The 13,128-nt window shown below is 34.1% G+C and overlaps 1 protein-coding gene across 1 annotated transcript; it reads right to left on the reverse strand.

Moving 5' to 3' along the window:
* Window positions 1–2,133: 2,133 nt before the first annotated feature.
* LOC149553951 (uncharacterized) lies at window positions 2,134–2,927 on the reverse strand. The gene is made up of 3 exons (XM_089789963.1): window positions 2,722–2,927; window positions 2,556–2,621; window positions 2,134–2,469 (listed from the first exon to the last, which is right to left on the reverse strand). Exons 1-3 carry the CDS (start codon window positions 2,815–2,817, stop codon window positions 2,329–2,331), a joined length of 303 nt encoding a protein of 100 aa, XP_089646089.1. The 5' UTR covers window positions 2,818–2,927; the 3' UTR covers window positions 2,134–2,328.
* Between the last annotated feature and the right edge of the window lie 10,201 nt (window positions 2,928–13,128).

The raw sequence follows: 13,128 nt of genomic DNA on the forward strand, positions 1-13,128 counted from the left end.
AACCAGAATGTCCCTAAGGGTCACTAAATGCCACAGGGCTGCAATCTTTGACGGGGCATATCTATGGGCTGTCAATACTTCGACTATACTTTAAGTCAACGATTATCAATATGTGAAAAAATGGAACTCATTGTATTTTGAAGTACTTAGAAGAGGGCCTTGCCCTTCCCCGAGAGTTTCAGAAATGGGAGACATTAGGTAAGAGAGTGAAAATGTTACTATCGCTTCAACGCACATGATGCAATTGGAAATGCAAATTTTGATGGTAATCATTTTGTGATAAGGGAGAGACTAGGGATGATCATTGTTACTATCTCTTTAGTAGTGGAATTTTGTTTTCTCTTGAATTTGGTGGTGGGGGATCAGTGGTAAGTCTCCTTGGATATTCCTTCTTATGATGTTAGTGACAAGTGTTGCTCTTTGAAAACACTTGTACAATCTTTTTTAAATTATTAGATAAAAAAATAAAATTGTAAGTATTAAACATGATTAGCCTTTAGTTCCTAGAAGATCTTTATTTCCCCATCAATGCATTTAGAAAGTTAAGTTTTAAGAAGATCATAAATAGAAAAAATTAGAGAAGCGATTTAAACATTTATATTGATTGGAAACACGTGAGTCTTGAGTTTCCTCTACCTTTTAAATAACGTTCCTTAGCTAGCAGACCTAATTCCACATTCCATAAGACTGTCATTGCGCTAAAGATTTAGGAAACCAACTGCTCTAAGATAAAGCTTCCCGGTCAATAATAATCTAGCCTATTGAGGAACATAATACTTCTCAATTAAACTTGTGTTAATTCAGTATTAATTTTGTAATTAACTACAATTTCAGTATCTGTGTACAGGGGGTGACTGAGAAAACTATTTGAGGTCCAATTTGAAAATATATTTGTAAGGATCTCGACCAAGGTTCACAACTTCGATGATTAATACATTCATTCAGGCCAGAACCTCACTACAAAAAAATAATATATAAAAAAGGTAGTGAATAACGTCATGTCTAGACCCAAATCAACCAATGAAAGTCAAATTAGCATAATGTGGAACAACAATATATGCATTGAGTGGGTTGTCATAAAAAAGCTTCATAATAAAATTCATGTCTAGAATTAAAAGACCTTAAAGAACATTTATGCTTGTAACACAAATGGCCATTCAAAACTGAATATGATTACAATATGTGAAATAGCATTACAAGAACTTGTAATGCTCTTGTGAACATCGTGTTAATTCTTGTAAGAATCCCTAAGATGCTTGTTATACTCAAAATTTTGTTGAAATTGAATTAATTTTTATCCTGTCGGTTAATTGGCTTAGGGTGATATATGCTTCTTGGATGGAATAATGAGTTCGTGATTAACTCTGTATTAAGATTCATAGCATCTTCTAGTTATTTGCAACGGAAATTTATAAATTACTTGCTAATGTCATATGGCTTGCTTGAGAAAGATGTCCGTGTTCTTATTGATGGGTACTAATGACTATCCACATTTAGTTCTTCAATATCCTATTTGACAAGCTTTCCATAAACATTTCTTTGCCATACTAAGTATTTTTGAAAACATATTTGAGTAGAAGGACTACAGTAGATACTACATGATGTTTTAACAAATAAAGTAATGGGTTAAAGAATATTATTTCCAAGGTATTACGTCATAGTATTTTAATTGTAATGATCTTAGACTAATGATATTCTTGAAGGTAACTTCGACATGCAGCAAGAAAGACAACCTATAGCCAAGGCTATATTGTGCCTACAACCAAAGCCATAAATGCTCACAGCCAAAGCCACTAGTGCACATAGCCAAAGCCATGGATGCTTATAGCCAAAGTTACAAGTGTTCGCAGCCAAAGCCATGAGTACATGAAGTCGATGATCACAATTGTTTACAACTATTCACCAGAAACAACTTCTTTGTAATTTTTGAGAAATACTAATAAAGCAAAAAAGAATATCTACTAGTTGGTAGACATAATGGCAACTCTCTAGCAATTGAATTTAATTTCATACATGCACATATCTAATTTAATGTCATACACGAACATATCTAATTTAACGTCATACATGAACAAACATATAATATAAAATGATAACCAATAATGTCATATACATTAACAAACACATAATATATTATGATAACCAATAATGTCATATATGAACAAACATATCATATATTAACCAATAATGTCATACATCAAACATGTCATACATCAAATATAGAATGTCATATGTACATCAAATGTGTATCGAATATGTCTCTCAGATGCCTATATATATACATGGGGAAGGAAAAAAGTCTCTATATATATGTATCAAATATCTCAACTACATCTTTTCCTTCCCACGAGGGGAAGGAAACAAGTCTCTTGACGTCCTCTGCCGTCGTGTGGAGGGAGACAGTGGAGATGACGGGGCCCTCCTGACACACTCACTTGACCTCTTGTTGAGGCTCTTCTCCAGGTCCAACTGATACAAAGAAAGTAGATATGAATCAATATTTATTATATGTTGAAATCAAATATATGTACTCAAAAAATCAATTATTTTCTTACTGCCAACAAATAGTCACTCTGTAAGTCCACCTCAAATGCTCGTGGACGATCAGGCGTGACAAGACCCTACAACAATTCAATAAATAGAATCACTTATAAATAACATTAGAAATTTTGAGATTAACTATTATAAACAACAACTAAAATGAAGAAAATTCTTTCATACCTCCGTCAGTGGCTGTGAGCTAGCCACAGCTGCGGCCACTCCACTATCAACAGACTGTCGTAGATGAGGAGGTGTGTCCGACATCATGAGCTGCATGTCATACAATACATGTTATATCTAACATGAAACATGGAATAAATATAATCAAATGAATTAAATTAACATGAAACAACTGTACTTGTGTGAAGCTCGTATGATGTCTCTGCTCTGCGTCTGTGGTAAAGGTTGAGGGTCCTATGGAGAACTAATGCACATGCATATTTTTTTTGGTCAATCCTTAATATGATTATGTAATAAATATATGTATTAATTAAAATGATTAAATTGATACATACCTCAGGACTCGTCGAAGGGACAAAAAATGGGCCTGGAGGATCGCTGCTAGGCCCAGGAACACTTTGACCCTAAATTTTGAACAATGTCAATAAATCCTAATTAATTAATCATTCACTATACGTATGAAATGTGATCAAATTAGTAATTTACCTGTGTATCAATGCCAAATGTCTCGTTCAGGAACTGATCGGTGACAAGTCCATCATCTGCACCATCTCTGACATGAGTGCCAAATGTGCATAGGGATCCGCATGAAGTGCACATGTGACCACGACGTATAGAAGGCTCCCCCTCAACTAATGGGCTCATGGAATGGATGAGGGTCTGCGTCAAAGAATTAATGGTCCCTAGAGTGCTGGCCTCTACATGTTCCTTCACAACTGAATGAATAATCACATGCTCGCACTGTGGATGGACCACGGCTGCCCTAACTACATTAGGGTCACGACGTGCTCTTGGCCTCTCAAATGATGACCCCCCACCTCTACCCTGGCAGTCTAACATATCAAAATAATTGGGGATCTCCCCAAGGACAAACTCACAATATAATTTCTTAAAAAAATACATGGGGACCTCGCGATTGTTGCAAGGAGGGGCATCAAAAACCATCCACCATCTATCCCAAAAATTATTTCTAATAGCATCATGTATGTACCAATGGATGGGGAATCGTTTAGTACCCTCTCTAACAGTATTTTGCTCATCGGGTTTTCTAAATAATGCACATATACTACCTTTTGGTATTTCCTTTTTTCTAACATCTTCATATGACAATTTATTTGCATAAAATCTTTTTTGTTCATCCCTCTTAGCCTGCCAAATATCTAACTGACCACTAACTAAGGCTATCTGAGTGTTAATGGATTCGAGGGATGATGCCAATTGAGCCCTCATTGGATTGGTTTGTCCGGATTCTTTCAACCGAGCAATGATTCCTTCTAATTCAGTTTTGCCTCTCTCTATTTCATTTCTTATATTTTCTTGTGTGCCTGGTGGAGGTCTTGCAATTGGTTCGGGTTGTGGAATTTGTTCTTCTTCTTGAGGAGGGTTTTGGTTTTGGGGTTCTTGAGGGTTTTGATGTTCTTGTGGATTTTTTGGTTGATTATGAACATTTCCTGATAAAAAATCAATTGAAATTCAAATAAATAAACAAATCTAAATGAAATTTGTAAAAACCCTACAAAAGAATATAAAAAACTTACAAAACAATATGAAAAATATATCAAACAATGCAAAGTTAGGTTTATATCACTTACGGCATCGTCGTGGGTGCGCTTGTGGTCTTGGATTTCATCGACGAGGAGGGATTTTGGCAAATGGTGGTGCAAATGTTGAGTCTTCAACTCGCGTACGCGCTGCTCCTGTAGGAGTAGAAGAAAATGATGGGCTGCAGGTTTGCAACCCATCATATATACTTTTTATTTTTAAAAAGCGCGTACGGGCGTTTTAAAATAGGAAAAAAAATTTTTCTTGTCACCGTTTTGGCACCACAACTCGATGCATATGCCCTGGTTAAGTGTCATCATCTCCTTAGTAAATATCTTACCTGGGATGTTGGTAGGGGTGATGAAGCCCTCTTTTAGGAAGACTCTTGGGATGGGCATCCACCAATAGACACCAGTCAAATCCCAGGAGATCTCAAAGAAAAGCTAATTAATTTGTGGGGTAGTAAAGTTAGTAACTACAAAACAAAGATCACTACAGAAGGAAGTTCTAGCTGGATTTGGAAACCTCTAAAAGATATAGAGATGGATTTAGCTACTATAAAAGTATATGAAAAGATCACACAAGACAAGAAAGTTAAACAACTTAGAGGAATGATAAGCTCATCTAGGCGGCATCAAATGATGGCAAGTACAGTGTGAAAAATTGATACAAAGCTCTAATCTACTCATAAAGGTGGGATGAAGTGGATATCCCTCTCAAACTCTGCTGGGATCTTGCTTGTCTTCCAAAGGTAGGATTTTTTTATGGCTAGCATTTCAAAATAGGATTTTGACGACAAATAGATTTCATAAATTAGGTTTTGAAGGTCCCTCAAGGTGTGCTCTTTGTAAGCATTATAGTGAGGACATCGACCTCTATTATATAGCTGCCCATTCTCCCAAGTTTTTTGGGAATGGCTCAGACAGAGGTTAGGATGGTCTTCTCCATTGCCTAAATTACTAACTGATCTTCTCAAAGGTTGCCCTACCACCCTATGTAAGGGCATCTATGATAAATTGTGGAACATTTTCCCTTCCATCCTTTAGTGGGAAGTTTGGAAATAAAGGAATAGGAGAATTTTCAATGGTATAGAGATGACATTAGAAGAGCTAGTCCAAAAAGTAGAAGCTGGCAGAGTTGAAACAACTAATTCCCATCTTAGGAATTCCAAAAAAGAAGAAGGCTCCTTTTCTATGTAGGATGGACACATGAAGAAGACATTTCCTAATTTAATCAATCCTCCCCTTGTCTATTTTAAGAATAAAAAGGAAGCTAGGAAAAAGTGTAAATGGACTCCCCCTCCGAAGGGATGGGCAAAGCTTAACTTTGATAGGGTAGCTAGAGGTAATCTAGGGACAACAGGAATTGGATGTATTATTAATGATGACATAGGTAAGTGGATATCTAAAAAAGCCAAGTCTATTAGTCCTTCTTCTAATAACTTGGCAAAGCTCGAAGCATTGGAAGAAGGATTGAAGCTCTATCAAAACTTAGGTTTATCAAAAATCTTCATCGAAGGCGATTCACAAATTGTTTTAAATGCAATAAGGAATAGAGCAACTCCAAATTGAGTCCTTAATTCCAAGGTAGAAGAAGTTATTAATTTATTGGATTAGTTTGCGGAAATCAAAATATGCCATATCTTTTGGGAAGGTAATCAAAAGGAAGACTTTCTAGCGAATAAAGGAGCTAATGGTGCAAACCTCTTGGAATATAAAGATTCAATATGAATTGTAAGTTAGAAGTTTCACTTTTATCTTTAAGCCTTTTTAGTTGTAAGGTGGTCTTGGTGTAGCGGTTGAATTTTTCTCATTAGAATAAGAGTAGGTAACATATAGATAAAGTTAGGTGCCAGTGGGATTAGCAACTTAAAGTTCACTCATCTTATAAACCTTCTAAGGGTTGCATAACAATTGGGCTTAGGGGTGGTGGGTTATCTAAGACATGATGACATTTAATGGAATTATTAGGGTGATGTTAATATGCTTTTGACAACGACACCATGATTAGTCTTGCTAATAGTTTGGGCTTTTGACATACACACTCATGATGTATGCATTTTTCTTAGCTGTATTCTACTCGCTTTATTGCTAGGTGATGTCAAGTTTCTTAGTTGGGGCAGGAAGAATCGAGGTGTCTCTAGAAACTTTGCTGTTTAATTTTCCTTTTATTGATATTGCCTTGTCTTTGTCATTTGGCTTTACCTCAGAAATATGGACACATTCATTTGTGTTTTTCACTCAGCAAAAAACTACACTATGGCCTTTCGAGGCAACATCAAGCCCGAAAGGTGGAATTAGATTCTCAGGCCAGTTGACAGGATGACCTACATTACGATGAGTAGAGCAATGGGTGAAGGGTTCTTCAATTACGAGCACACTTGGAGGACAAATAGTGACATCATAGGCACATTTATCGAATGTATGGCTAAAGCTAGGATCAACAAATGGGACATGGTAAGATTGTGTTTGAATATCTTCAACTCCATTTGGTGCCAAGTAGTAGTTGAAGTTGTCATGAGTTTGGATGATAATTTAAGAGTGCCCCTCCTTGAGATGTATATGAATCATCCCCCAGGGAGTCTAATGGTGGAAAATATTCCCAGGAGGCCAACTTTAATAATTAGGGATTCGGTAGCTTTCAGTACGGTTTGGCCTAAAATGGAATTATGTTTCCATTTTCTTCTATGATGGCAAATGACCATGTTGGATAATGACTTGATTGGCTTAGCAATTATCTTGGTCTCTTTAAGGCTTACATTCACCTGGGTGTGGGTTTCAGTAATCTGGACAAGTTGGAATTCTGCACTCCTAACATTGAGAACTCTAGCAGAGAAAGGCGTTCCTTCAAATTTCCTCCACATTTTTAGTCAAAATTTTTGAATAATATAATGGAAGTCATCATGGTTTTTTGGAAAAAGTAAGGGGTATTGAAATTGTTTAGATTTAGCTTCTTAGCCTGTAATGTTCTAATGTGTAGGCTGGGAGTTTTTGGGATCTGTATCCGACAAGATTGTAAGTTTATAACTCATTTCCAATATTGTTCTAGACTAGTTTCTGCTAGCATATATTAGGGTTTTGGGTTTAGTTGTAAGTTTTTGTATGTTGCTATTGGAATGTAGCCAAAGACAGGATAGATTAGGTGTTTGTGGATGTATAATGTCCCTATATATTTGAATTTTTGTATTCAGTATGAACATATATATGAATGAATAGCTAGTTTTATTTACGATCTATCTATTTTGATAGTTAATGGTCATAATCCCCTATCTTTGTTTATCAAGATCTCCTTTTTGATATGATTTAATGGAGGTATGTATCTTGTTTTAATGATATGAAGTTATTTTGAAATTTAAAAAGTGGTATTCTATCTCTCAATTTGAGCATATGGTTTTACTGCATTCAAGTATTTATTATCATTTCAGCAGGTGGATTTATGGACCTAGAAGAACAGTCTATTGTTTAGTTCCTAATTTAGATAGCTTAGTGTATTTATTTGCTTTGTTCATTTTTAGTTGATTGTAGTCAAAGTTTGGTGAATAATCTGTGGAGATAGGTATTTAACGTATTGAGTATGTAGAGTTGAGGTTTTTTCAACTAGGCTTGATTTTGCCCCTCGATTTATTTCTAATTTAAATAAAGCTTGAGGTTTTAGTTGTTGTTTTGGTAGACTGAGATTATTTTATTTGGTTCATGAAAGGGAGTTGGGGTTAATTTTTAGTCTTTGGACAATATAGGAATTGAAATGTGGGTATAATATTTTAACGTTGTTTAGTATACCAGGAAAGGTATAGACAGTTTCAATTTCAGTCAAATGTAACCCATTTTGGAAGGCTTTGCCTATGAACATTTTGCTGACATTTTCATGGAGTTAGTTAATAGAATGGAAAGATAGTTATTCTAATGAGTAGGTAGGCTTTATTTAAAGTATTGCAGATGTAGTATTTACAAAGAATAGGTATGTTTTGTTACTCTTTCTAGGAGATCTTATCTTATATGTTCAAGAAGATAGTGAATTCACTATCTCTAAGCAATCCAATTGTCAAGATAGTAAGGCAGGGATGATTTTAATGTTTTGTAATGGATGGAGGTAAAGTGAAGTGGTTGGGACGGTTCTTTGGTAATAGGCCTTTGATTCATATAAGAGTCAATTGATCATTTGTATTCATTGGAATTCGATCCACTTTATTGTAATATTAAACAGTTGTCATAATTTATCTGGGGTATGCCCCTTTTATGGTGTAATAATAAAGGACCTTGGTCCTAGGCTAGACTAGAGGTTTTCTTCTCTGTTCTTTCCTACCAGTGCCCATTTGAACGGAGGTACTGTGATGTAATTTTTATTTTTATTAATCAATATAATCAAGGCTTTGGCTATTTACCGATAAAAAGAAGAAGAAGATTTAAGTGGTGGAGATTTCTTTCCAGGAAAGAGACTAATCTCATGGAAAAGAAAGAAGCATAATTGTATTTCACAATCAAGAGTTGAAGATGAAAATGTGGCAGTAGTAGTAAATTGTTCAAATATTATATGAATCAGGCAATTATTGAAAGGTATGAAGGAAGAGATCATTGATCCACAACATTTAAGTGCTATAAATATATCAAAGAACCCCGTAATATACACAAAAGCCATGCATATTGCTATCAAGTATCATCACTTGAGAGAGCTAGTTGAAGATAAAGAAGTGAGATTCGAGTATGTAAAGACTAAGGAAAAAATAGATAATATTTTCACTAAGGCTTTACCTAAGGATGCTCATGAATATCTAAGAAGTAAATTAGGGGCCATTCCCCTAGCCAAGGCTACTAAATTAAGATGAGATGGAGTTCTATATCAAATAAGTTGATCAAAACATCTTACAAGTTGATGCAGAAAGTCATACTTTAGGAGTTGCCTAAAGTAGTGAAGGAAAGAAGAATATAATGTTGTATCAGTCATAGGCTAGATGACATATGGTGAATGAAATTCAAATGTACTAACATGAAGATATCTAATATGATGAAGATGTATGAGATATATGAAGTTTCTTTGGCATTAAAATTTGTCAAAGAGGGAGATATGTTAGTTACCATTGAGTAATTAGAAACAGGGAGAATATGTAAGCCCCTATATGAATATGGAGTTATTCAATAAGGATATTTTACAAAGAAAGTAATGTATGCAAGGTATTGCCAGTAATAAGGAGGAAGTTGATTGATTTTATGATTTGATATGATAGAGGGAGCTTATGTGTTGCATATTAGAGCTGCATGGATGAGAATCAGAATGAATCTGAAAGAGAGATTATTGGAGACAGAGATGAGAATCAAAATGAAACTAAGGATATTAATGAAGATCTTATACTAAACATAGAGGGAGATGCTCAATGCAGTACAAGTTTTGGATTGCATGGTAATTAAAGGTGTTGCCAACAATGCCAAAGAGGGAGATTGTTGGAAACTACAATCAAGACAATTATTATGTTGTCATTGATGTCAACCCTTATTGGTAAGACAATTTTTTATAACGTTTGAGTGCAATATCAAGATAATTGATGAAGAGGATTTGATAAGATGGACATAAAAAAGGATCTAGAGGAAAGTTTGGGTTATGAATGAAACTACAATGGGCACTTGATTAGTTAGACTTTGACAAGATAAAGTGATCGTCTAATCATAACACAAGTGAAGAAGATAGTTGTATTGAATCCTAGAAGAAGTGTTCAAAGAATGACCAAATGCATAGGCCTGGTCAAGAAAAAGAGTAGAATATTAAGGAAATTTAAGTTTATGCCAAGTGATGCTAGAGTGTCAACCAAGTGCCAATATAAGCTGACCAAAAGACAGTATCGAATGAGCATCAATATCGACTGAGTGATAGTATATGTGATGATCAAGAAAAGTTAGTAGCAACCAAGTAACTCAGTATTGACTAAGTGTCAAAATGTAGTATTGGCCAATGGACAACATTTGACAGAATAAGAGGAAATTGTGATTTCCAGTTGACACAATTGATTTCTTAGAATATGTAAAGTGTGTGGAAGATAAGGATGTATGATCTAGAACATTTAATGCAAGGAAAGGGTTAGGTGAGCGATCAATGGAATAATTTAAAAGATAAGTTTCTAGCAAAGTAGGAGATGAACAAGAAGGTGGAAAGATTCATTGTATGTGTTGAATCTGATCAAAATCCTAAGTTTTATGGTGATGTTTAAGTGGAAAAAGATCATAATTACCTATTTAAGGAGTCATATGGGCTAATATACAAGGTTGGTAGAGGTTAGTAGAGTTGTTGAAAACCTAATAAGGTTGGAGAAGTTGTTGATGCTATTGATTGGCAAATTGAGAAAAAAGCCTGAGAAGTGTTGTGAAGAGGTGAAGAGTGATTGCTTGAAGGAGTTCCCCATAGATCAAAGACAAAGATGACAACATAGACCAGTTAGTGGATCAACATGTGGACCAAATTGTGATCTATATTTGCAAAGTGAGTTGTATTTGTTAGATCAAACCTTCTATTGTATCAATATTGAAATCCTTTAATCAAGGTTGACCTAATAGTCATATATAAATCCTTTAATCAAGGTTGACCTAACAGTATTATATAAATCCTTTAATCAAGGTGGCATTCTAATGAAATGTTCTAAAATCCTCTAGAAAGGCCACTCCTAATAGGGTGATTAAATCCTATGATAGGGTCACACCTAACAATATGTTTTGTGCCCTTTAACAGGGTTGGCTCTTAACAAAGCTCACTTTAGAAGAGTGAAAAACTAGTGATGTGTTGTTGGTGGTTTTTCCTAAATTGGGGTTCTACGTTAAATGCTAGTGTCATACTTATGTGGATGCCATTTGAGATGTTTTACTATTAATGTTTTACATTTTGTAAGTTTGATAAATATTAGGACAATGGATTGCAAGTTTATGTTATTTATTATTTATTATAGAGAATGAGCTATTGATTGTTTAGATTTGAAGTGAATTTGAAGGTTTGAAAGTTCAATTGGTACATCTAGACCTTGAATAACTAATTCACCCCCTTCTTAGTTATTATAAATCATTCTAACAACAACTTGAGAGAGAACAATTCATAATTTGAGAAAAAATGATCCAAATAAGTCATGAACCTAGCAAAATGATTTAGAATAGGTAAATAATTTAATATAATTCAATGAACAAAATAACCAAATCAACAATATAACAACTCACTAGATTGATATTCTAGGCTCTACTAACTAAAATCATGACATAAAATAGAAATAAAATGTTTTTATTTTTTGATGCAAGATTTCTTTGAACCTAAGACTCTCCCACATCAGACACCCAAGGTTGATAAGGAAGTGAGTATCTCACTTTGATGCCAAATAAGAATCAAAATGATCAAACTCATCTTGAGAAATTCATGAATCATCTTCAACTAGTTTATCCTTCCACTTGACCATTTATACTCTTTATATTCTTTACCACGTGTGCTTCTTCCAAACCCATGGTTCAATATTTCCTCTATCTTTTCCAACTATTTCTTAGGATAATATTGCTTCATAAATGAAGCATCACTCAAATTCCCATCATACTCATGATATTCATATAGACTTATAACACAAAATATAGGCAACATATCTATATCCATAGGTAACTCTACTTCATAAGCATTTATGGAATCAAACCTCTTCAAGATCTTACAAGGTCCAAACTTCTTCATCTTGAATTTTCTATACACCCCAAATATAAATTTTAGTTTTCTCAAATGGACCATAACCTCATATCATACTAAGAATTCCTAATGTCTCTTAGTCCTATCAACCTTCTCCTTATACTTTTATTCATATTTTCCAAATGATGCTTGACATCCTCATGCTAACAACTTTATAAAATTCAAAAACTCCTTTGATTCAACACTCTTTTTGTCCTCTTTCTTAATATTCTAGTTACTACTTCAAATGATGTCTTTCCTATACTTCTATTCATCGAATTATTATATGAAAACTTTTCTTGTGCTAAAACCAAATCCTAATTACTAGACATATTTCCAACCAAGATACTCAAAAATTTCTCTAAACTCCTATTTACAAAAATCTATTTGTCCATAAATTTATGGATGAAAAGTAGAGCTAAACTTCAAATTGAAGTATTCAAATTCCTCCAAAAATAGGTCTACAAAATTCTTATCCCTATCAAAAACAATATTCCTTGGTAGTCCATGCAATCATATAATCTCCTTTTAAAGAGTAAGTCTACTACATATGCTATAGATCTAATGTCTTCGTACAAGGAATGAAATGTGACATTTTAGAAAATCTATCCACTACCAAAATCTTAGAATCATCACCTCTTTGTATCTTTGGCTCTTCCAAAATAAAATCCATGCTAATATCTTCCCAAGGTCTTCTAGGTATAGATAATGTGTATACTTAACCACTTTTTACTAAGTTACCCTTACAAACATGACATATTTTGCAACCATGAACAAATTTGTTGACATCATTATAAATTTGTGGCCAATAATACATCTCACTCACCAAACTTAGTATCTTTTCAATACCAAACTATCCTACAAGTCCTCCACTATGTTTCTTTCTAATTAGATTATTCCTCATTGACCCTATAGGCATGCACAACTAAAATCCTTTGAACAATATATCATCCTACCTTCAAATAACTTCAAACAATGCATTCACACTCTTTGAACAAGAAGAAGACTCCAACACATAATTTATATCATAATATTATACAATAATACATAGGTCCAAACTAAAATGTTAATAAACCACTTATACAATATTTACATTTGGAGTATCCTTGGTGAATATTTCATATTAATAAATTAATGTTAAAAATACTATTGTCATTAAAAAAATTCTAAAGTGATTTAAATTTATAGAAATTA

This window comes from Cupressus sempervirens, chromosome 6, assembly GCF_028749045.1.
Source record: "Cupressus sempervirens isolate cs-2001-9-10 chromosome 6, ASM2874904v1, whole genome shotgun sequence".
NCBI classification, from domain to species: Eukaryota; Viridiplantae; Streptophyta; class Pinopsida; order Cupressales; family Cupressaceae; genus Cupressus; species Cupressus sempervirens.